The following is a 27,057-nucleotide window of genomic DNA, read 5'->3' as shown; positions in this document are numbered from 1 at the left end:
TAATTTACGTATATGGTCACAATCTTGTTTGGTTAACAGATTACCGGTTCGGTCTTTAATTACCATCATCAGATCTGCAGCAAAAATGAGAAAAATGGGAAAAATATAAATACACTCGCAAACTGTATACAGCTTAAGAACATATTGAAAAGTAGTACTGACAATATTTACAATTGTGCGCTTTAAATATGAGAGCCGGCCGAAGTGGCGGTGCGGTTCTAGGCGCTGCAGTCTGGAACCGCGAGACCACTACGGTCGCAGGTTCGAATCCTGCCTCGGGCATGGATGTGTGTAATCTCCTTAGTTTAGTTAGGGTAACTAGTTCTAAGTTCTAGGGGACTAATGATCTCAGACGTTGAGTCCCATAGTGCTCAGAGTCATTTGAACCATTTTTTAAATATGAAGAGGCATACCTGTTTCATAAAAACAAAGTCCTAATGTGCTGTAGCCATGGTGGCATCGTCAAATGTTATATGCGGAATCAGCACCAGCATCGTAAAATACATATAAATCACATCACATGCACGAGTCATGTTGTCAGTAAAACTACTGTTTAAAACAAGTTGCCATACAGTAGCCACAAGATGTTTGTGTCGTAAGTTGACCAGATGCTAATGTCGCCATACACTAGTTTCCAATAATTAATTGAAATAGCGAAAATAAAAGGGGGATACAATAGTTAAAGTCTGTAATAAGCTTATAAAGTATAAACGGTGTTACAGTAATAAAAATCAATAAAAAGAAGAACACGACAAAAGTAATATTGTTAAAAGGACGAAGAGTTAAAAAACAGTGGTTGACATGTGCTCCAGTGCCAATATTCTAGACAATGACAAATATTAAGCACCTTTGATATTGCAGCGGGTAATATTTAACATAAAACAAATCGCTAAAGGAGCCACAAATGAATGAAAATGTAGTTCTGCACATAATCTCTATTAGATCAATTATTTGAGGGTAAGAGGTCACCCCCATGAGCCATGGACCTTGCGTTGGTGGGGAGGCTTGCGTGCCTCAGCGATACAGATGGCCGTACCGTAGGTGCAACCACAACGGAGGGATATCTGTTGAGAGGCCAGACAAACGTGTGGTTCCTGAAGAGGGGCAGCAGCCCTTTCAGTAGTTGCAGGGGCAACAGTCTGGATGGTTGACTGATCAGGCCTTGCAACATTAACCAAAACGGCCTTGCTGTGCTGGTACTGCGAACGGCTGAAAGCAAGGGGAAACTACAGCCGTAATTTTTCCCGAGGAATTGCAGCTTTACTGTATGATTAAATGATGATGGCATCCTCTTGGGTAAAATATTCCGGAGGTAAAATAGTCCCCCATTCGGATCTCCGGGCGGGGACTACTCAGGAGGATGTCGTTATCAGGAGAAAGAAAACTGGCGTTCTACGGATCGGAGCGTGGAATGTCAGATCCCTTAATCGGGCAGGTAGGTTAGAAAATTTAAAAATGGAAATGGATAGATTAAAGTTAGATATAGTGGGAATTAGTGAAGTTCGGTAGCAGGAGGAACAAGACTTCTGGTCAGGTGACTACAGGGTTATAAACACAAAATCAAATAGGGGTAATGCAAGAGTAGGTTTAATAATGAATAGGAAAATAGGAATGCGGGTAAGCTACTACAAACAGCATAGTGAACGCATTACTGTGGCCAAGATAGATACGAAGCCCACACATACTACAGTAGTACAAGTTTATATGCCAACTAGCTCTGCAGATGATAAGAAATTGAAGAAAAGTACGATGAAATAAAAGAAATTGTTCAGATAGTGAAGGGAGACGAAAATTTAATAGTAATGGGTGACTGGAATTCGAGTGTAGGAAAAGGGAGAGAAGGAAACATAGTAGGTGAATATGGATTGGGGCTAAGGAATGAAAGAGGAAGCCGCCTAGTAGAATTTTGCACGGAGCACAATTTAATCATAGCTAACACTTGGTTTAAGAATCATGAAAGAAGGTTGTATACGTGGAAGAACCCTGGAGATACTAAAAGGTATCAGATAGATTATATAATGGTAAGACAGAGATTTAGGAACCAGGTTTTAAGTTGTAAGACATTTCCAGGGGCAGATGTGGACTCTGACCACAATCTATTGGTTATGACCTGTAGATTAAAACTGAAGAAACTGCAAAAATGTGGGAAATTAAGGAGATGGGACCTGGATAAACTGAAAGAACCAGAGATTGTACAGAGTTTCAGGGAGAGCATAAGGGGACAATTGACAGGAATAGGGGAAAGAAATACAGTAGAAGAAGAATGGGTAGCTGTGAGGGATGAAGTAGTGAAGGCAGCAGAGGATAAAGACGAGGGCTGCTAGAAATCCTTGGGTAACAGAAGAAATATTGAATTTAATTGATGAAAGGAGAAAATATAAAAATGCAGTAAATGAAGCAGGCAAAAAGGAATACAGACGTTTCAAAAATGAGATCGACAGGAAGTGCAAAATAGCTAAACAGGGATGGCTAGAGGACAAATGTAAGGATGTAGAAGCTTATCTCACTAGGGGTAAGATAGCTACTGCCTACAGGAAAATTAAAGAGACCTTTGGAGAGAAGAGAACCACGTGTATGAATATCAAGAGCTCAGATGGCAACCCAGTTCTAAGCAAAGAAGGGAAGGCAGAAAGGTGGAAGGAGTATATGGAAGGTTTATACAAGGGTGATGTACTTGAGAGGATGTAGATGAAGACGAAATGGGAGATACGATACTGCGTGAAGAGTTTGACAGAGCACTGAAAGACCTGAGTCGAAACAAGGCCCCCGGAGTAGACAACATTCCATTAGAACTACTGACGGCCTTGGGAGAGCCAGTCATGACAAAACTCTACCAGCTGGTGAGCAAGATGTGTGAGACAGGCGAAATGCCCTCAGACTTCAAGAAGAATATAATAATTCCAATCCCGAAGATAGCAGGCGCTGACAGATGTGAAAATTACCGAACTATCAGTTTAATAAGTCACAGCTGCAAAATACTAACGCGAATTCTTTACAGACGAATGGAAAAACTGGTAGATGCAGACCTCGGGAAGGATCAGTTTGGATTCCGTCGAAATGTTGGAACACGTGAGGCAATACTGACCTTACGACTTATCTTAGAAGAAAGATTAAGAAAAGCAAACCTACTTTTCTAGCATTTGTAGACTTGGAGAAAGCTTTTGACAATGTTGACTGGAATACTCTCTTTCAAATTCTGAGGTGGCAGGGGTAAAATACACGGAGCGAAAGGCTATTTACAATTTGTACAGAAACCAGATGACAGTAATAAGAGTCGAGGGGCATGAAAGGGAAGCAGTGGTTGGGAAAGGAGTGAGACAGGGTTGTAGCCTCTCCCCGATGTTATTCAATCTGTATATTGAGCAAGCAATAAAGGAAACAAAAGAAAAATTTGGAGTAGGTATTAAAATCCATGGCGAAGAAATAAAAACTTCGAGGTTCGCCGATGACATCGTAATTCTGTCAGAGACAGCAAAGGACTTGGAAGAGCAGTTGAACGGAATGGATAGTGTCTTGAAAGGAGGATATAAGATGAACATCAACAAAAGCAAAACTAGGATAATGGAATGGAGTCGAATTAAGTCGGGTGATGCTGAGGGAATTAGATTAGGAAATGAGACACTTCAAGTAGTAAAGGGGTTATGCTATGTGGGGAGCAAAATAACTGATGATGGTCGAAGTAGAGAGGATATAAAATGTAGACTGGCAATGGCAAGGGAAGCGTTTCTGAAGCAGAGAAATTTGTTAACATCGAATATAGATTTATGTATAAGGAAGGCGTTTCTGAAAGTATTTGTATTGAGTGTAGCCATGTATGGAAGTGAAACATGGACGATTACTAGTTTGGACAAGAAGAGAATAGAAGCTTTCGAAACGTGGTGCTACAGAAGAATACTGAAGATAAGGTGGATACATCACGTAACTAATGAGGAGGTATTGAATAGGATTGGGGAGAAGAGAAGTTTGTGGCACAACTTGACTAGAAGAAGGGATCGGTTGGTAGGACATGTTTTGAGGCATCAAGGGATCACAAATTTAGCGTTCGAGGGCAGCGTGGAGGGTAAAAATCGTAGAGGGAGACCGAGAGATGAGTACACTAAGCAGATTCAAAAGGATGTAGGTTGCAGTAGGTACTGGGAGATGAAGCAGCTTGCACAGCATGGAGTAGCATGGAGAGCTGCATCAAACCAGTCTCAGGACTGAAGACAACAACAACAACAACAACAGAGGTCAAGTGTGTTTTCGCAACTATTTACAATTCGTGTGGGCTCATGAACTAATTGTCCCAAGTAATTCTCAGAGAAAGCATTTAGTACAATTTAGAAGATTGTTTTCTGTCTACCACCGGCTTTGAACATGGGTTTTCGCCAACAAATCTAGGGTATATTTATGGTCCGGGGTGCCATTTCATTTCATAGCAAGACACCTTTTGTCGTCACCCTTACGGCACAGTGGTGCGCCGACGGTATTCTACACTGATGTTCATAAATTAAGGATAATGCTGATACATGGTGAAACAACGATCTGGCGGGCGGTTTGCAAGTTTAAATTACCTCGGGGTATGACCATGTGGTGCATTTGACCTGCGGTCGTCGCACTGTGGCGCTGTCAGCAGTTCGCATACGCAGAGCTGTGTTGGTGCATGTCAGAGTACGATGCAGTGAGTAAGTGTGCAGACGTTTTCAGACATGCTAATGGTGACTGTGTGTCGAAAATGGCTCAAAGAACACATATTGAAGACGTTATGAGGAGTAGAATACTCGGGCGACTGAAGGCTAGTCAAAGACAACGGGTCGTAGCATGGCGCCTTCCGTGTGCCACAAAGGGTGATCTCAAGATTCCAGCAGACAGGAAACGTGTCCAGGCGCTACAGTACTGAATGTCCACAGTGTACAACACCACAAGAAGACCGATATCTCACCATCAGCGCCCGCAGACGGCCACGGAGAACTGCAGGTAGCCTTGCTCGGGACATTACCGCAGCCATTGGAACAGATGTCGCCAGACACACAGTCTACAGACGACTGAACAGACATGGTTTATTCGTCTGGAGACATGGAAGATGCATTCCACTGACACCTGGTGGCAGGAGAGCCCGTAAAGCCTGATGTCAAGAACACAGCACATTGTCACTGGAACAGTGGTTCCAGGTTATGTTCATGTACGACACTAGGTATGGTCTGAACGGAGATTCTCGTCGGGTTTTTATCTGGCGTGAACCATGAGCCAGATACCATCCCCTTAATGTCCTTGAAAGGGATCTGTATGGAGATCGTGGTTTGATGATGTGGGGTGGGATGACTGGTGCACGTACACCCCTGCATGTCTTTGACAGAGGAACTGTAACAGGTCAGAGTGATGCACTAGTATGTCCGCTTTTTCAGGAGTGCAGTGGGTCCCTCCTTCCTCCTGATGGATGATGACGCAAGTCCCCACCGAGTTGCCATAGTGGAGGAGTACCTTGAAACAGAAGACAGCAGACGAACGGAGTGGCCTGCCTGTTCTCCAGACCTAAATCCCATCGAGCACATGTGGAATGCTCTCGGTCGGCCGCCGATGTGGCCGAGCGGTTCTAGGTGCTTCAGTCCGGAACCGCGCTGCTGCTACGGTCGCAGGTTCGAACCCTGCCTTGGGCGTGGATGTGTGTGATTTCCTTAGGTTAGTTATGTTTCAGTAGTTCTAGGTCTAGGGGACTGATGATCTCAGATGTCGTTCCATAGTGCTTAGAGCCATTTGAACCATTTTTTTTCTCTCGGTCGACGTATCGCTGCACGTCTTCAAACCTCTACGACACTTCAGGAGCTCCGACAGGCACTAGTGCAAGAACGGGAGGCTATACCCCAGCAGCTGCTCGACCACCTGTTCCAGACTATGCCAATCCGTTGTGTTGGCTATGTGTGTGTATGGTGATCATATCCCATACTGATGTCGGGGTACATGCGCAGGAAACAGTGGCGATTTGTAGCACATGTGTTTCGGGACGGTTTTCTCAACTTATGACCAATACCGTGGACTTACATAGCTGTGTCGTGTGTGTTCCCTATGTTCCTATGCTATTACCGCCAATATTGTGTAATGCCACGTTGTGTGGCACGACATTATGCAATTATCCTTAATTTATGAGCAAGAATGTAGACCCCCCGTTTCATTGACCTCCGTGGCAAGCCCTCCTGGGCTTACATTTCAGCAAGGTCATGTCCGCCCCCACACGGCGAGAGTTTCTTTGCTTGTCTTCTTGCTTATTAAATCCTAGCTTGGCCAGTGAGGTCGCCCGATCTCTGCCCAACTGAGAACGTTTGGAGCATTATGGGCAGTATCTCCCAACGAGCTCTTGATTTTGACTAACTCTCCGATTGGACAGAATTTGGTGCAATATCCCTCAGGAGTATGTCCAACATATCTGTTAGTCAGTGCAAGCTAAGCAACAGCTTGCATAAGGGACAGAGGTGGAGCAACTTGCTATTGACTCGCTCAATTTGTGAAGGTCTTTCTCTTGAAGAAATCTTCCAATATTTCTGGGATTGTACTCATTTGTTTATCTGTACATGTACATGATATCTACCGATTTCTGTCCCAATCGGGTAATTCTTTGTGGTGCATCTCGTTTTTGTTAGGTTGTATTATCAGGAGGCGATTCATCCAACGTGTTGCATGAAAACAATTACTTAGTTCTTATCAGTTTTGGGAAGAAAGATTAAAAACTATGAAGTCATTTTTGAAGAATGATGCCCGAATTATAAATTTAATTGAACTTATTTGTATAGCATTTTATTTGTTCTTCGTCAAACAACTTCAGAATGCATTCCATTCGGTGCTACTGCTGCTTTCACATGTTTTATGGCCCTTACCGCTCATCTCACTTCTGCTATAACGTCTGATCTTGTTTTTCCAGCGACTTCAGGTGGATGCGGCTTCCCGCTATGTAGGTGAAAGTCTCGTATGCAAGTGGTCAGTCATTTCTTTTAGTACGTTATAAATATTGAATTCTCATATTTACTTTTAAAAATTCCAATATTCTGACATTTTTTTAGGTCTTCTTTTGCTTCTCTGATTTTCCTCATGAAAATCTTGTTCACTCTCCTATAGTCGTCTGGGTTTCCTTTGTAGCTTCTTAGATCCATCTGTTATAATATCTCGTCAGCATCCATGATTTCCTTTGTTGCTTCAGGCTGTAACATTTCTCTTTTAATGGTTTTGACTCTTTCACGTAAATTAGTAATCATTTCTTTTACAACAAGAACGCAACTACCACAGGAACGCAATAACAAAGACTACGTCCGAATAATGGTAAGGAACGTAGAAGGCCTGAAATCCATCTCTGCCTTGAGCCCCCTGTCCACCTTTGAAGATAACAACGTACTATTGTTATCAGAAGCATTCAGTGCAGAAGTCACAAGGACCAGGAACTCAGCCAATAAAGGCGGCGGAGTACGGCCCTCAAAGGAGCTAAGCTGTTTCTTAAACCTGCACCTGCAACCCCTCAGCCTAATCAACCATACAAATAATACCCTAACGTACTTACCAGTAAAATGTACACAGCAAGCGCGTACTTCCATCCAACAGTGAAACAGAGCGTCATCGACGACCTAGGAAAGTCAGTGGAGAACATAGAAGACGGCAAGCGAGGCAGTCTGGTACGGCACCTAAATTGGCGCATAGGCAAATGGAACTCAAAATCACAAATGGTCACAGATTTTAGCACGGATTACCGGTTGAACCCGTTAAATCGGGATCAGGAATCGAACCAACTACCACCAAACGGGAGGATCGCAATTGTCCTGGTCTTCACGCCCACGAGGAAGTAGAAAAAGTCACAGTTAAGAAACACATTCCAGTAATACCTAAAGTCCATTTAACCACAGGAACACAGAATCACGCAGGTAAGAACATTAAACTACAAGTTTGAAGGCACACAGATGAAGAACGATGGCTAGCGAACAAAGAAGATCTGTCAACAATAATCCACGATATGAGGCAGGGAAACTTAGACGAGGCAACAGCATCTCTGAACGACATCATCACACACACCACCACCACCAAAATAACCAGATTAAACACACCGCGAAGTCTTGGATTGACGAAGAATGTTACCTCATGAGACGAAGAACCGTACAGCTTCCCCACGCCGCCGGAAATGCACGCTTGTGAAGTACGCTGAAAGACGTCAGAAGTACAAACGCCCACTGAAAGAAAAAAATATAACATATCGTCTATTCAAAGAGCAGAAATTAGTTGATGAGACAGATATGAAACCTTACAAAAACCTAAGGGCCTCAAACTACACTTCAGTAACCTCCCTGCAGAAGAGAACAAAATGACAAACTGATTGACTTTGCACAGGTCGTGGACCTACTAACAGACAGAGGAGTCACCCACCTTATAAGGAACTGAAGGAATAGCAAGACTGTCGTGCCTGTTCGGATATGCATGGAACACCTAACGGATACAATCCTAGATCTAGCAGGAACTATAGCATAACTCTTGAAGGAATACCTCAAGAATAACACAGTCCCACAACAATGGAGAAAGACATAACTGAGCTCAACAAAGGCAAAGACAAGAAAGGAAACCATATTCCTAAAGAACTGCTCTGGACAGCATTATGTTTAAAGTCTTCTCTAGATTCCTGTTTCGGCGCAATCAACGAAGACTACTTTCCATTATCACACCGAGTTAATATGGCTTCACTCCATGCAGATAAACACTGCACGCTGTTCTAGAAATCATTCACGAAATAACAACGGCACTAGTACAGTTCGGTACCCCACTCTACGCGATCTTTATAGACTACTCTAAAGTCAGTATCAACTGGAAGTTTCTCATCCAGAAAGTGGAGAATATACGAGGTAAATTATGCTGTGAACTGTAGATAAATAAGTCCATTATAGAAGCAAGCCACATAGGATTATACTACAGCGTATCAATGTCTAAGAACATCATCCAAACAAGAGGGAGAATGAGATTTTCACTCTGCAGCGGAGTGTGCGCTGATATGAAACTTCCTGGCGGATTAAAACTGTGTGCCGGACCGAGATTCGAACTCGGGACCTTTACCTTCCGAGGGCAAGTGCTGTACCAACTGAGCTACCCAAGCACGATCCACGCGCCGTCCCCACACCTTTACTTCTGTCAGTACATCGTCTCCTACCTTCCAGACTTTACAGAAGCTCTCCTGTGAACCTTGCAGAACTAGCACTCCTGAAAGAAAGAGTGAAAATCTCATTCTGGCAACACCCCCCAGGCTGTGGCTAAGCCATGTCTCCGCAAGATCAGTAGTGCTAGTTCTGCAAGGTTCGCAGGAGAGCTTCTGTAAAGTCTGGAAGGTAGGAGACGAGGTGCTGGCAGAAGTAAAGCTGTGAGTACCGGGCGTCAGTCGTGCTTGGGTAGCTCAGTTGGTAGAGCATTTGCCCGCGAAAGGCGAAGGTCCCAACTTCGAATCTCGGTCCGGCACACAATCTGCCAGGAAGTTTCAAGAGGGATTCTGCAAGGAGATGCGATGAGTCTGCTACTTTCTAGCGGAATGACAGCGGACAATAGACACATGAAACGTCAAATTGCTTATGTATGCAGATGATATCGTCATCCCGCCAGAGGCCTGGGAAACCGACAAGCAATATGGATACCTTCAGAAAGTGGGCACAGCAATGATATTTAGAGAGCCGGCCGCGGTGGTCTCGCGGTTCTAGGCGCTCAGTCTGGAACCGCGCGACTGCCTCAGGCATGGATGTGTGTGATGTCTTTAGGTTAGTTAGGTTTAATTAGTTCTAAATTCTAGGCGACTGATGACCACAGATGTTAAGTCGCATAGTGCTCAGAACCATATGAACCATTTGATATTTAGAGGAGGAGGAAGAATATCAGAAAGAGATCATCTCACGCGTGGTGAATTAACATTAGAATTACTATCCAGCCTTATACACAGGGTGACCGAAAAGTGAGGTTAAAATCTGACAAAGCAGTACTTCACGGAATAATACAGGTAGAGAGCTAAAAATTGATACAGCTGCTTGAAATGACATGGTGTTTATTTAACCAAAAATGGCCACAAAATTATCGACATATGGTGCTTTATGTGATACAAAAGCAATAACTAGCACTATGAAACGTCCCCTTAGAAAAATATATACAAGACTGTGCTTAAACTGACACAATATTTTTAGCGTAACGCAGTTTGACTTCCAAAAATCCCTACGAAAGAATGGCCCTGACTAACATTAACCTATACGTTTCACAAATCACTTACCTCACAAAAATCTTCGTTACTCAAGCTACTGCAATACAGCGAGCGCCACTACTGCCAGCTAAATAAAAGATTCAAACTACTGAAGGCACTAACTACTGATAGGCATACTTAGCAAATGAAAGATTTTAATACAGAACAAACAATGTATTTACCTTGATAGTCATAAAATATATATCAGTTCGTGACACCAATTCTTACAAATTTCAAAACACCGCCATCTCTCTCCCCACGTCCACCACTGCTGGCGGCTCACCTCCAACTGCGCAACGCTACGCGCTGTTAGCATCCAGCCGCCGCTGCCCAACACTACAATGGCAGACAACAATGCAAACCAGCTGCAGACTGCACACGGCACAGCCTGTGCTTTTTCATACAGAGCGCTACGTGGTGTTACCAATAAGAAAACGTAAACAGCCTACTTACAGCACACCAACTGATTTTTAACAAAGACAATGTTCTTTACAACAGATGCTCAGCATGTCAGCAATACCTTCAGTTGAGTGATAGTGTCTTGAACACCACTATACAGCATATTTTTGTAAGCCCTCGTCGCTAGTTTTGTACAGGCCTCATCGCTAACAGTGGGGACGCCGAGTTGTCACTGTTACAATAAGCCGAGTTTGTGAGTTCGTGAAACGGCTTCTGGTACAGTACACCGCTATGACAATTTCTCTCTACCACTATTACACAGCTATGCCCCAGGGTCAGACAACAGGATTGGAGAAAGAAGGTTCTAAGACACTCCGACAAATTAGTAACGAAGTCACACAAATGAGTAAAAAAAGGTTTTCTTATCTTTGGACTAGTATAATAGTGAAATCTGCACCACTTCTTGTAATATAACACAAAAAAAGTCCCTCAATGCCTAAGTGCAAATAATCGCAGGTAAACTTCACAGTACATAGCAAATGCAATTTACAACAACTGTCTGATCACTACTAAGAGTTCACTAAACGACGCTTTCTGTCTAAGCTAGCGCTGGACGATGATCTATAGCCAAGTGGGCGAGATCTGTTATCTTTCGAGCAGGCTTCTGTCCATTGTCATCCAGCCATTGGCGGATTGTATTCGGCTGGCAATTGGCCGAGAGGAAGTCCATATCTTGATCATCAGCACCCCCTGTGGTGTTAGTGGAACTCGCGCAAGTGGCGAATCTCTATGGCACTGGCACGAGCTCTCATCTTTACGCCTATGGTGCGTTTGCCCTGGCTATGTCTTGTTCGGACGAGCAGCACATATCAATAGATATGCTGAGAAGTTTCCTTTGGATATTATATTCTAGCATCCCTATTCGTATCAGACGATCACGGTGGACTTGCGACTTCAGGTAACCCCACAACCAATGATTACGCGGGCCTGTGAGATCAAACATAAGAGACGTGGCGGCTCAGCACGCGATCCTCATCGAAGGACGTGCGCAGGATATCTTTGACACTGTAGTGATATGGGGTGGAGCACCATGCTTCATAAAAGTCGTACGTTCCAGCAGGCGTTTATCAGGCAGGATGGCTAGGAATTATTTGACTCCCTCTCTAACTACAGTTCATTGTACACACGATTCCCATACTGCGTCACTGACGTGCTGCTGACCAGCGACATCTTATTGTCGGTTTTTCCGAGCGTTTTTGGTTTCAGTGAAACCCCATCTAATTTCAGGCAAGTGTGCCAAGTTTTACCTCCCTACATACATTATTCCGCGAATTAGTGCATTTTAGAATGTTTACAGACTTTTGAGTCACCCTGTACTTGGGAGTAACACTGCAAACAACTAGACTCTCTTTCTGCAAACAAGACCGAGCGGCAGCCCCTACAAAAGCCATTTACGACATTCCGAAGCTACAAAATTTATACATGTCATCTGTGATACCGCGGTTAAAGCTCAAAGTTATGCCAGTTGCCACATACAAAATTCAACCAATACGGGACTATCTCACGGTAAAAAAATCTCAAGAAACTGAAGAATATTGAAGCCATATTCCTAAAATGAGCTTTGCCAATTTCAAAATTCAGAAGAAATAGCTACACGTGCATAATAGCGTAGTAATCTTTCTTCGTAGAAGACGTTAGTCAATGAAACTGCACTCCGCTGCAGAGTGAAAATCTCATTCACGTTAGACAATGTTTCTATCTTCCAGAGACGCAAGCATTCATGGGATACTGTACAATGGCAGGGTGGTACCGAAGTAAATCATGGAAAGAAGCGATAAGTTCAGATACATGCAAAGGACCGAACTTCCGATGCTGTCGTCTGTTCACCAGTTTTACCGCCCACGGGTTCCATGGGGAAGGTATGTCAGAGGAGGTCATATCACGACCCCAAGTAGAACTGCATTTGTAAACTGTGCAACAAGCCAGCCCCAAATTGCATTCAGTGAAGTGCGAAAGGAGAGCTCAACCACTAAGACCATTAACAAAATACTGGTCAAAGTATAACTCAAATGCAATATGTAGACATTGTGTTTAATAAAATTCATATTTCTTCTACCTTTACAACATTAGATGGTGCTCTGACATTGTAGTTCAGATTGGCTTTTACGTCATCTCTTAATTTTCTTATACCATATTTTACTGTCATTTTCTTCTCGACACTTTTTAATTTTATCCTGAAAACTCCAATCAAAGGATGGTCTGACTGTAGCTCAGCTCTTGAAAACGTTTTGGTCTGACTCGAAACTGTACCTAAATCTTTCATTTACTATGATGTGATTCATCTGGTATCGGCTTGTTTTATCAGTGTTATAATTTATGATTGCCAGGTTTGCAATTTTCCTAGTGGTGTTAGAAATGTTTATTAAGTACTACTATTTCATGTTCAACAGCAAAGATACTTAGCCTCTTACAATGCTCATTTCTCTCACCAAGTCTATGAGGACCAAGATGGTTACCCAAACTGCCTTTCGCAACTTTCGCTTTATAATCTTCCAATATTATAAAAATGTATTATTTTGGTAATTTAGGCATGACATTTGTAATCTGACAATTTAATTTTTATTTTTCTTCGTTACTATGTTGAGAAGGAGAGGCATGCGCTTGAACAATATTTACCTGTGTTGGTTTAGCATTTATTTGAAATAACAATATCCTTGTATAAAATTGGTTTCATACCATGATGGGCGCCTGGTCCTGTGCTCTTTTAGATAATTTACTTAAAGTCGTTAATTATGTTTTTCGGGAGACTATCCAATCGATCGCTCAAACACATGCTCAGAAATTGCATAAACTATAAGAAGTTGTGTACCGAAGTAATATGACAGTAAAGAAGAGCATTTTCCCTTTGCCAAGCAGGTGGTAAAGGTAACTAAGAGGTCAGTAGACAAGAAATGCAGCTATTGAATAAAGGTTTAAAATGCTGCATTCAACATTCAACATGCATGAAAAGATCACTACAGCCATAGATGCTAATTTAAAAATCTCACTTGGTCCCAAAGCAAAGTAACAAGAGCGTGTAAAGAAAGCGAATTAATCAAAAAGGCTACTTACAATAGTCTCGAAAATACAGAATATCTTATACTTAATACCATCAATGATAAGCTGAAATCGCATGGTGCAATGATAATTCGTGCTGACAAGCGTAATACTCTAGTTCTTTATGAAGAAGACTGCTGATCTAAAATCTTCTCCTTTTTGAAGACAGTAGCACTAAAATATATGTTGATCCAACTGAGGCACATGCTAAAGAGTTAAAAACCAGTCTCGAGGCCTGCCCTAATATCATAGACCCCGATGTAGTCCGAAACATGGAAATCATGAACCACATGGTCCCTACGCTACGTACGCAAGTGAAGACTCATAAACCAGGCTACCCATTCTCAATGGGTCAGGGAATCCAGGAGAACTGATTTCTAAATATTTACTACAGTTGTTGCAACAAAACGTTTCTGAAGAAAATTTTGCAATTCTTAATAATGAAGAACCGGTTAATCTATTGTGTGACAAAATCTTTCCTTCCCACTGCGTTCTGTCTCTTTAGATATTAAAAATCTAGATGCGAATATCACCATTAATGAGACTTTTGTCGCTGCCAAAACATTCTCCCTCGGCTCACTGCAGACGAGGCCGCTGACACCAGTTGACTTTTCATAAATTAATCATTTCACACAATTATTTTTCATTCAGTAATCAGTTTTATAAGCAACACAAGGGCCTAGTCATGGGTAGTCTGGTGGTCTTCCTGCTCGTGCTTTTGTTAATCGTTTAGAATGAGGTTATTTTACGAATGGCACAGATGGATCCAACCAGAATCTTTTCTGTAGGCGTTACGACAATATCATTTGTTTCCAGAATGAGATTTTCACTCTGCAGCGGAGTGTGCGCTGATATGAAACTTCCTGGCAGATTAAAACTGTGTGCCCGACCGAGACTCGAACTCGGGATCTTTGCCTTTCGCGGGCAAGTGCTCTACCAACTGAGCTACCGAAGCACGACTCACGCCCGGTACTCACAGCTTTACTTCTGCCAGTATCCGTCTCCTACCTTCCAAACTTTACAGAAGCTCTTCTGCGAAACTTGCAGAACTAGCACTCCTGAAAGAAAGGATATTGCGGAGACATGGCTTAGCCACAGCCTGGGGGATGTTTCCAGAATGAGATTTTCACTCTGCAGCGGAGTGTGCGCTGATATGAAACTTCCTGGCAGATTAAAACTGTGTGCCCGACCGAGACTCGAACTCGGGATCTTTGCCTTTCGCGGGCAAGTGCTCTACCAACTGAGCTACCGAAGCACGACTCACGCCCGGTACTCACAGCTTTACTTCTGCCAGTATCCGTCTCCTACCTTCCAAACTTTACAGAAGCTCTTCTGCGAAACTTGCAGAACTAGCACTCCTGAAAGAAAGGATATTGCGGAGACATGGCTTAGCCACAGCCTGGGGGATGTTTCCAGAATGAGATTTTCACTCTGCAGCGGAGTGTGCGCTGATATGAAACTTCCTGGCAGATTAAAACTGTGTGCCCGACCGAGACTCGAACTCGGGATCTTTGCCTTTCGCGGGCAAGTGCTCTACCAACTGAGCTACCGAAGCACGACTCACGCCCGGTACTCACAGCTTTACTTCTGCCAGTATCCGTCTCCTACCTTCCAAACTTTACAGAAGCTCTTCTGCGAAACTTGCAGAACTAGCACTCCTGAAAGAAAGGATATTGCGGAGACATGGCTTAGCCACAGCCTGGGGGATGTTTCCAGAATGAGATTTTCACTCTGCAGCGGAGTGTGCGCTGATATGAAACTTCCTGGCAGATTAAAACTGTGTGCCCGACCGAGACTCGAACTCGGGATCTTTGCCTTTCGCGGGCAAGTGCTCTACCAACTGAGCTACCGAAGCACGACTCACGCCCGGTACTCACAGCTTTACTTCTGCCAGTATCCGTCTCCTACCTTCCAAACTTTACAGAAGCTCTTCTGCGAAACTTGCAGAACTAGCACTCCTGAAAGAAAGGATGTTGCGGAGACATGGCTTAGCCACAGCCTGGGGGATGTTTCCAGAATGAGATTTTCACTCTGCAGCGGAGTGTGCGCTGATATGAAACTTCCTGGCAGATTAAAACTGTGTGCCCGACCGAGACTCGAACTCGGGATCTTTGCCTTTCGCGGGCAAGTGCTCTACCAACTGAGCTACCGAAGCACGACTCACGCCCGGTACTCACAGCTTTACTTCTGCCAGTATCCGTCTCCTACCTTCCAAACTTTACAGAAGCTCTTCTGCGAAACTTGCAGAACTAGCACTCCTGAAAGAAAGGATATTGCGGAGACATGGCTTAGCCACAGCCTGGGGGATGTTTCCAGAATGAGATTTTCACTCTGCAGCGGAGTGTGCGCTGATATGAAACTTCCTGGCAGATTAAAACTGTGTGCCCGACCGAGACTCGAACTCGGGATCTTTGCCTTTCGCGGGCAAGTGCTCTACCAACTGAGCTACCGAAGCACGACTCACGCCCGGTACTCACAGCTTTACTTCTGCCAGTATCCGTCTCCTACCTTCCAAACTTTACAGAAGCTCTTCTGCGAAACTTGCAGAACTAGCACTCCTGAAAGAAAGGATATTGCGGAGACATGGCTTAGCCACAGCCTGGGGGATGTTTCCAGAATGAGATTTTCACTCTGCAGCGGAGTGTGCGCTGATATGAAACTTCCTGGCAGATTAAAACTGTGTGCCCGACCGAGACTCGAACTCGGGATCTTTGCCTTTCGCGGGCAAGTGCTCTACCAACTGAGCTACCGAAGCACGACTCACGCCCGGTACTCACAGCTTTACTTCTGCCAGTATCCGTCTCCTACCTTCCAAACTTTACAGAAGCTCTTCTGCGAAACTTGCAGAACTAGCACTCCTGAAAGATAGGATTTTGCGGAGACATGGCTTAGCCACAGCCTGGGGGATGTTTCCAGAATGAGATTTTCACTCTGCAGCGGTGAGTGCGCTGATATGAAACTTCCTGGCAGATTAAAACTGTGTGCCCGACCGAGACTCGAACTCGGGATCTTTGCCTTTCGCGGGCAAGTGCTCTACCAACTGAGCTACCGAAGCACGACTCACGCCCAGTACTCACAGCTTTACTTCTGCCAGTATCCGTCTCCTACCTTCCAAACTTTACAGAAGCTCTTCTGCGAAACTTGCAGAACTAGCACTCCTGAAAGAAAGGATATTGCGGAGAAATGGCTTAGCCACAGCCTGGGGGATGTTTCCAGAATGAGATTTTCACTCTGCAGCGGAGTGTGCGCTGATATGAAACTTCCTGGCAGATTAAAACTGTGTGCCCGACCGAGACTCGAACTCGGGATCTTTGCCTTTCGCGGGCAAGTGCTCTACCAACTGAGCTACCGAAGCACGACTCACGCCCGGTACTCACAGCTTTACTTCTGCCAGTATCCGTCTCCTACCTTCCAAACTTTACAGAAGCTCTTCTGCGAAACTTGCAGAACTAGCACTCCTGAAAGAAAGGATATTGCGGAGAAATGGCTTAGCCACAGCCTGAAGGAAGTTTCCAGAAATAGATTTTCACTCTGCAGCGGAGTGTGCGCTGATATGAAACTTCCTGGCAGATTAAAACTGTGTGCCCGACCGAGACTCGAACTCGGGATCTTTGCCTTTCGCGGGCAAGTGCTCTACCAACTGAGCTACCGAAGCACGACTCACGCCCGGTACTCACAGCTTTACTTCTGCCAGTATCCGTCTCCTACCTTCCAAACTTTACAGAAGCTCTTCTGCGAAACTTGCAGAACTAGCACTCCTGAAAGAAAGGATATTGCGGAGACATGGCTTAGCCACAGCCTGGGGGATGTTTCCTGAATGAGATTTTCACTCTGCAGCGGAGTGTGCGCTGATATGAAACTTCCTGGCAGATTAAAACTGTGTGCCCGACCGAGACTCGAACTCGGGATCTTTGCCTTTCGCGGGCAAGTGCTCTACCAACTGAGCTACCGAAGCACGACTCACGCCCGGTACTCACAGCTTTACTTCTGCCAGTATCCGTCTCCTACCTTCCAAACTTTACAGAAGCTCTTCTGCGAAACTTGCAGAACTAGCACTCCTGAAAGAAAGGATGTTGCGGAGACATGGCTTAGCCACAGCCTGGGGGATGTTTCCAGAATGAGATTTTCACTCTGCAGCGGAGTGTGCGCTGATATGAAACTTCCTGGCAGATTAAAACTGTGTGCCCGACCGAGACTCGAACTCGGGATCTTTGCCTTTCGCGGGCAAGTGCTCTACCAACTGAGCTACCGAAGCACGACTCACGCCCGGTACTCACAGCTTTACTTCTGCCAGTATCCGTCTCCTACCTTCCAAACTTTACAGAAGCTCTTCTGCGAAACTTGCAGAACTAGCACTCCTGAAAGAAAGGATATTGCGGAGACATGGCTTAGCCACAGCCTGGGGGATGTTTCCAGAATGAGATTTTCACTCTGCAGCGGAGTGTGCGCTGATATGAAACTTCCTGGCAGATTAAAACTGTGTGCCCGACCGAGACTCGAACTCGGGATCTTTGCCTTTCGCGGGCAAGTGCTCTACCAACTGAGCTACCGAAGCACGACTCACGCCCGGTACTCACAGCTTTACTTCTGCCAGTATCCGTCTCCTACCTTCCAAACTTTACAGAAGCTCTTCTGCGAAACTTGCAGAACTAGCACTCCTGAAAGAAAGGATATTGCGGAGACATGGCTTAGCCACAGCCTGGGGGATGTTTCCAGAATGAGATTTTCACTCTGCAGCGGAGTGTGCGCTGATATGAAACTTCCTGGCAGATTAAAACTGTGTGCCCGACCGAGACTCGAACTCGGGATCTTTGCCTTTCGCGGGCAAGTGCTCTACCAACTGAGCTACCGAAGCACGACTCACGCCCGGTACTCACAGCTTTACTTCTGCCAGTATCCGTCTCCTACCTTCCAAACTTTACAGAAGCTCTTCTGCGAAACTTGCAGAACTAGCACTCCTGAAAGATAGGATTTTGCGGAGACATGGCTTAGCCACAGCCTGGGGGATGTTTCCAGAATGAGATTTTCACTCTGCAGCGGAGTAAAGCTTCTGTAAAGTTTGGAAGGTAGGAGACGGATACTGGCAGAAGTAAAGCTGTGAGTACCGGGCGTGAGTCGTGCTTCGGTAGCTCAGTTGGTAGAGCACTTGCCCGCGAAAGGCAAAGATCCCGAGTTCGAGTCTCGGTCGGGCACACAGTTTTAATCTGCCAGGAAGTTTAATATCATTTGTGTTTCTTTGACGGTACTGTGAAAGAGCTCCAGGGGTTACTTGAAAATTTTAATTCGCTATACCTTCAAATGGCCTTCACTCATAAGGTAATGGATAGCAACAAGGTTCGCAATAAATTATTTTGATCTGTAATTACGACTAGTGGGATGCAGTGTTATATTTGACATCTTTCACAAACCAACAACAAGAGATTCCATCATTCTTTCCTCTTCCTATCACTCATATCGTCACAAGACGAGTTTTTTTCAAATGAATGATTCATCGTAGCATAGAATTTCCCCAAGTCAGTCTTTCGCCGATAAAGAATTAGCAAACATTAGACGAATTGCAATCAGCAACGAATACAAGCCCAATATTACAGATTATCTTTATCAACAAAAATGACACCTGATGAATCTAAATTTCCTCTTGCTCTGTTACCTGGTAACACTAGATTTGTCAAAATCCGTTTTGTAGGCAGCCTGTCCTGTGGTCTCGCAAAGCTATTTAGAAAATATGGAGTGGACATCGCCTTTTCGACGCAAATAAAGACCAGTACCGGTACATTCACAATGATCTATCGAACAAAGACTTCGGGGTTTATACAATTGAGACCGTCGACTGTGAAGCTTCACATGTGGGCCACACAGGTGGGAAACTTCGAACACGATTTAGTGAGCATTTACATAACAACAAGGAACAGGATTAAACAACATTCGGGTTTTGCTGACTACCTAAAATCTAGTGTTCACCGGATCCCCGACATTGAAGAATTTACATGTATTCTATAGCACCCACAAAAGATAAGAAGCTAAATCTTTTACGGGATATAGAAATTCTTAAACACTCCGGTGCAGAGAAATGTAGAATACTGAATGATCAATACTGGTTACCAGAAACGAGTTTTATTATGATAGAATGATCGTGCGGTACCGTTCTCGCTTCCCGCGCCCGGATTCCCTGGTTCGATTCCCGGCGGGGTCAGGGATTTTCTCTGCCTCGTGATGACTGGGTGTTGTGTGCTGGCCTTAGGTTAGTTAGGTTTAAGTAGTTCAAGTTCTAGGGCACTGATGCCCATAGATGTGAAGTCCCATAGTGCTCATATCCATTTGAACCTGCACTAATTTCATTTTCATAATTTTACTGTTTATCTAATTTTTTGTTTTCCGTGCATGTAATTTAGCTGTGCAACCGGTTTTCTTAAGTACGTCGGTTACCCAATGCCATTTACCCTTAATGTCTGTTACAACAATTGCGTTATCTTGCCTTTACGGCTGTATGTTTGTGTGGACGGTTGCGAGGTCTGACGTATCTCGTGTTCTCGACCGCATTATATTTACATTTCATCCGCTGTACACAGCGCTCCATGCTGTGTGCTCCGGAAAGCGGGTGGCTCCATGTTATGTAACCTCATTTAAGCATTTATCTTTGTTGGCCATAGTTCCTCTTTTCAGTAGATATCTTACTTATTCTTTGGCATTTTATTTCTGTTTCTGGTAGCTTATGCTTTTATCTGCCTAATGACGATAGGACGATATTTCCTTACAATTTTTATCTTAACGCCGTATGCTGGCATTAAGGAACGGATGTTTGCTCACCACATTACTTCTTACATAAACTCACACTTATTTGTAGTTGTAGAGACGACTACGCAACCTGACACTTTGCCTCAAACTACTCCCACACCCCGTTTTTAGTGTATCTATGCCTCAACGTTATTTCACACCCCTAGATTAATCTGAAGGTCATCACGAGGGCAAAGTCCTTCACTGCCAATAAGTAGATACAATAAAACTTCTTACTTCAAGGAACAACATCCTCTCTGACACTGCTTCAGAATTAGTGACGCATTTTGTCACCAATTTATCTCCTACCGCTCCTGCTCTATGACGAAATTTCCCTCGAACGTCTCCGAGTAGCAAAGCCTGGGTTCAGCAAAGTCACAATAGTTAGAGCCAAGCATCTAATCTCACTTGACGCTATGATCTTCATCCTTTTAATTTCTTGATTGCCGTTGTGTATTTTCCCACTTTCTGGCACTGACCGTGCATTCTTTGTGAAATTCTACTGACAAGATTCCAATGTACCTTCCTGGGATATACTGAGGTGATTATGGATCACCAGAGCTCCATCAGCTCGTATCTGTGACTGTTTAGCCCTAACTTAATTACCTTGCCCGGGGTACACCACTGGAATGCTAGTCTACTACTGTACTATTGTCTTGGAGACTTGGCAAAAGGCTCACTTCTAAAGCATTCCGGCCAGAAACAACATGGCGGGATGAGTAGTTCTCAGCCAATCCTGACTCTGAATATGTCATTATCGACCCTACATAAGCGCCTCTTGGATTTCACCTACATAGAAGGTTGTGGAGTGTTCTAGATCGTATGCGCATCCAACACGGAAAATGCCAGGACTTGAAGCTCATGTGGGGAATCGGAAAGTGCCAAGTGCGACTAAGCACGCCAGCAGTACACCACAGAATGTCTTCTGCGGATGTACGCTGGAACAAAGTCCAGTTTACATGAGGTCTACGAGGATGCAGTCTCCTGGATGGAAACTTCAGATATCCATCTACAACCAAATGTTACAATCCGAGAATATCTATCCCGTTTATAAAAATAACGTCTGCTTTCTTTTATGTGTAATTCATCGAAGTGTTTTTAAAATTTATTCTATTTATATGGATAATATTATCTTATCGACTTAATCTAAGACCTCCCTAATTAACAATGAATGTAATTTAAATTATCTGTACTTTATGTATATTGTATTACCTATTGTATTACCATTAGAACCATTGTTGTTTAACCTAATTAATTCTTGGTGTCATTCAAAATAAATAAAAGAAACTGTTTAGATCAGGTAGTTTCAGTTTCCATCACTCATTCCCGCAAAGAGACCCGAGCAGAGGACTATATGGAAAATATTTTACTTCAAGCGCATTCACAACCATGATAATTTTTGACATAGGCAGGATGGAGATAAGCGACCTAGGGGCTTAATATAAAGCTACAAAATAAAATAAAATCTTTTAACTGTCGAGAACGTAAGTATGTAACATTAAGTGATTACTATTTTCAGCTTATTATACAGCCGTCTTAAGACCTGGAGTACAAACAGAATACAAAATAGAACACAAAATGCAGTAAACTAAGCACAAGTACGCAGAATACGAGCTATCTTACGGTAGGCACTGATATGCAATATTTTGCATACAGTATCTCACAACAGTAACTTTTCAGCAAAGCCATGTTATGTGCGGAAATGCTACGTGGTCTAGTGGTATGTTGCCCATTAAGAGTTGTAAGCACACTAATCGGCTGTGTGTTCTTGCGCATTATCTAATCAAGCCTTTTATCCACTGTTTTCTTGAGGCATTTTATTTCAAAATTTTACTTGCTACAATTTTTGTAACTATTTGTTCTAGTGCGCCACTATCGGTATGTTGCCTTTCCTTGTGGGCCTGCGTGAAAACACACAACGGATTAGTCTGCATACGCGCCACGTACTTTTAGATTCACTAACATTTCCGTATATAACATGGTTTTGTTAAAAAGTTACTAATGTAACTATAGGGTATGCAAAATATTGTATACAACTTCGGACTTGTAAGACTGGTTTGTACTCTTATGTGTTTGTGTTTGATTTACTTCATTTTGTTTAATATTTTGTAATGACGTATGTTGGTTTTTTGGGTCTTGAATGCCTAATATTTTATCTCAGTGGTGTATTTTACTGAAATTCGTTTCTTACATAAGCTAAGTTCTTTAAAACAGCCACAAGTCGCACTTTGTATTTTTTTATTTATCGTTTCGCCTTTTAAATTAAAAAGAACGCCCTCAGAATTTCCAGTTTGGCTGAAAGCATTGAAGATTGCATTTAAACTTGACTGACACCTCTAAAGATTAAACTGGCTGCACTATAGTACTTAAATTTACGTTTAAAGTACAGCAGTAAATGATAACGTTGACAACGCCAATTAGCGAAGACGTTGTGTCTTAGCGTCATTTTACGAACAAACGCTACATATGTTTTTATAATTGGTGTGTAGTTGAGCTTTTGCTTATTGTATGAAGGTTTATGAATCTTTTCTGTTACTCTTCCTTAGTGCAATTTTCGAATATTATCCCAAATATGAAAATAGCTGCATAATCAGCTGAAACCAGGCATCACTTAATGCTGCTTACTTGCGTTAGTAAATATTAAAAGATTTTATTTAAAAATTTCTAACTTTGTGCTTCACCATTACGCTAATGCTAAGAATAGTGACTGTGACGTTTAGTGGATTGCTTACTCCTTGCCTTTTCCATTTTCCATTCCCTGCTGTTGACCGGCTACTGACTCATTAACTTCTTACTTCAGGGAGAAGGGAGAGCCCTAGAGCTGCAGCCGCGTATCTGCTTAACACACAGGCCATTGGCACCTGGTGAATACTGACGCACAAATCCATTCATACAATGCACTGAATCCATTACTGGTTTGTTAACCAGGAGAATTGACAATCTGGGAATACTGCCTTCTTAATCGCATTACTGGAGATGGATCCACACGAAATTACTGTAGATCATCTAACGTGTGCATGACATGAGAACCTAGCTTAATTTTCTATGCGAAGACATGACATTTTAAAGGTTGTTTTGTTAGCGTTTACAGCATTTCCAAAAGGAATTAAAATAAAATTGCACTAGTAAAACCTGTTGATATCAACTGAAAAACTACCCGTTGACTTCTGAAGTGTGGAATCTCTGTAGTGTTAGATAATCCTTACTGAACTTATTAACAGTAACAGAATAATGTATTAACTAAACCAGTATTTAATGACAATTATTGGTGAGGTTGACGATAACCGGTTGGACCTTTAGGAAGCCGAAACTAGGTATTTGTTTTTCAGTGTGTCGATGCTCTGATCATGGTCGCGGCAACAAACCTTGTAACTAGAACCATTTATCAGCGGTAATAAAGTATGGAACTGTTTGCCATTACTCTGGAATACAGTCACTGGTTGACAAGTTTATTCACTGCGAAACTACCTGACACAAAAATCTGAACAATGCCGGTCTTAATAGAAAATTCCTGGACAATTTATGTGCCTGTAAGCTGGCATTTACTTTGCAGTTTTCTAATATAACACGTTGGGACACAAAATTGATTCCAACCGGCAGCACATTTCCAGAAAAACGAATTCATGTCTGTGTGAATAAGATTCCAACCGGCAAGTTGCCCTTCCCTGTTAGTAGGAATTATTTCTTTAATCTTCCTTACGGCAGGAGGCTCTCCATCGTGTCCTTTCCTGAGCATCTTACTTCATCTCTTTATGTGTTCGTTCTCGTCTAATGTCATCCTCCATTGCAATTCCCTTCATGCCTCTTCTTCTCATTCCTACCACTTTTTTCCTATATAATTCTTTGATGCAGACGATTCCTGAGCAGTATGTGTTCCAGCCGAAATTTTTCCTCTCTTAGGTCACTTTCAATAATCTTTTTCATCTCTTATTTTCTTCATTACTTCTTGATATTTATGTCTGTCGGCCCATTTCGCCTTCAGCATTCTTCTCAACAGCAACATTTCAAAACTTTCTAGACATTTTTGTTCTTTCTTTTTAACTGTCCATGATTCTTTGCTGCATAACACTAACCTCCAGGCACAAAACGTAGCAGATATTTCCTCAGCTCCATTGGAATTCTAGATATTAGTAACTGCTTCACCATTTTGTACACGCTCTCTTTCCCACAGATACCTTCCTTCTCAATTCTTCTGTACGGCATCCATTCCGCATCACTAAATTTCTCAGGTACAGAAAGAATTTTACTTGCTCTATCTCTTTTTTTCTTATATTAACCGGAGCTGCCTTTTTGCTTATACTCATCACTTTTGTGTTTAGGAAGAATAAGAACATCTACTATGTTCCTCCACCACGAAAAATGAGAGTAATTTCTGTAAGCTCTTTAAGCGGAAACAATGGAGTGATGCTCGTGCTACTATAAAAGCACCACTACCGTTATCAAACTCGACTCACGAGTAAACAACACAGCTCTTCTAAAGTGATACCGCTGGAGAACAGACACCTCGCAGCAGAATAAATGACCGCAAACTGGCCATGACCGCACAATATAGCAAGCAATTACAGGAAACTACGTCAGATTAACTAACGACTCGCAAAATGATTTAGATATCTGTATGGTTCGAAAGTGGCAATTGACCCTGAATAAAGAAAACTGTGAAGTTATTCACTTTAGTACTAAAATAAATCTGCTAAATTTCGATTACGCGAAATCTGAAGGCTGTAAATTCAGCTTAATACTTAAGGATTACAATTACAAATAACCTAAATGGGAACAATGAAATAGATAATATTGTGGGTAGAGCAAACCAAAGACTGCGATTCATTGGCAGAACACTTAGAAGGTTCAGCAGATTTACTTAGTGCGGTGTGGGATCCACATCAGGTGGGACTGACGGATGACATCGAAAAACTACAAAGAAGGGCAACTTCTTTTGTATTATCGCGAAATAGGGGAGAGTGTCACAGACATGATACGTGACTTGGAGTGGCAATCATTAAAGCAAAGGCGTTTTTCATAGCGACGGAATCTTCTCATGAAATTTCAATCACCAGTTTTCTCCTCCGATTGCGAAAACATTCTTTTGGCGCCCACCTACATAGTGAGAAATGATCATCACGATAAAATAAGAGAAATCAGGGCTCGCACACAAAAATTTAAGTGCTCGTTTTTCCCGCGTGCCCTTCGAGAGTGGAACGGTAGAGAGACAGCTTGAAGGTGGTTCATTGAACCAAGCACTTTATTGTGAGTAGCAGAGTAATCACGAAGACGTAGATGCAGATTACTGTTGTGTACCACCCACATCACACCACCGAAACCTCGCGATTCAAATAAAAAGTCGGATTAGCAGCAACTCAATTCCAAAGACAAGTTTCACAGCTTTCCGACTGACAGGTAATTATGGATGATCTTATGATCACACTATTAAACACATGACAGCTTGCGAGAATCACGTGTGTAAGTAAGTGTGTTACGGAAAAACAAGCGCACACACACACACACACACACACACACACACACACACTTATCTGAAATTGGATGATTGTATACATTCATCGGAAAACATTAGTATGTCTACAACAGACACTTTTACGCAGCCTATGCCACAATATTTCCCGATTCGAAGACTAGAATAACAGGCTACCTCTAACGTACACAAATGATAGGCTTATTGCACTATTCAGAATGTGGAATGACAAGATTAACAAGCAGTTATTACAAGCAAGTCTGCCCCATAACTCACGAAAAACAACCATTTCTTTTCTTTTTTTTTCTCGTAGAGCAGAGCTCGGAAATGTATTCAGCCCACTGAGAGTGACGCCCGCAGAGATATAATTACATTAACAACAGATTGCACAAAGTCATACAAGCCGGACGTTCTTACACGAATGAAAATAGGACAACTAAGAGTCACGTACTATCCACTGCTTTTTTCTTTGGTAAAATTAACGACTCCGGAATTACCGGAAAGAATGTATCAGAATTTTTACGACCATGTTACAAACGCAGATCTGAAACCTAACACTCTACGGTAAATATGTGGGTCTAGTTGAAAAGCAGGAGTTACAAAGACCAAAGAATCACTTACCAAGCGCTTTCAAAAATTCGTCAAAATTCTCGCTCTTGTCGAGCTTGTATTTGCGGCCAATAAATTCGTCCACAGGCATGACGCTAAAACTTCGCTGGAAATGCGTGTAAACTGCGACAGCCGATGGTCAGGAGTACACACGCTTACAGACTAATGTCCTTGGCGTTCGTAGTTCCCTTGGTGTATGCAGAGATGGCGTGGGCGTAGACATGGCTGGAGGCTGGGAGGGGGAGGTCACGTGACGCTATTCAAAGCGGCTTAAGCCTCCGCGCTCGTCTGCTATGGAAGTGAAGCTGCTGGCATGATGCCTGGCGGTCACAACTTCTCAGATCCGTATCGAAGAAGCCATGTGTACAGGTCGACATTCACAAACAGGGGTGCCGCAGGGATCCACTCTCGGCCCGTCTGTTCCACAGGCGCTTCACACCTGCCACAAATCGCCAATAATACTGGAAAAAGTCGTATATGCTCAAGATGTCACCATACT

The 27,057-nt window shown here is 43.1% G+C and overlaps 1 protein-coding gene across 1 annotated transcript in view; it reads right to left on the bottom strand.

Annotated features, from left to right (window-relative positions):
- Positions 1-26,749, bottom strand: part of LOC126284718 (fatty acid-binding protein, muscle-like) — a 40,204-nt gene extending 13,455 nt beyond the window's left edge. The window contains exon 1 of the mRNA XM_049983851.1: positions 26,571-26,749. Within this exon, the coding sequence (XP_049839808.1) occupies positions 26,571-26,649 (79 nt within the window). The 5' untranslated portion in view covers positions 26,650-26,749. The remainder of the gene's footprint in view (positions 1-26,570) is intronic.
- Positions 26,750-27,057: the final 308 nt, after the last annotated feature.

The sequence above is a fragment of the Schistocerca gregaria genome, chromosome 8 (assembly GCF_023897955.1).
Source record: "Schistocerca gregaria isolate iqSchGreg1 chromosome 8, iqSchGreg1.2, whole genome shotgun sequence".
In the NCBI taxonomy this organism is placed as follows: Eukaryota; Metazoa; Arthropoda; class Insecta; order Orthoptera; family Acrididae; genus Schistocerca; species Schistocerca gregaria.
Note: the sequence above shows the minus strand (reverse complement) of the source record. Positions and strands in the feature narration are given on the sequence as shown.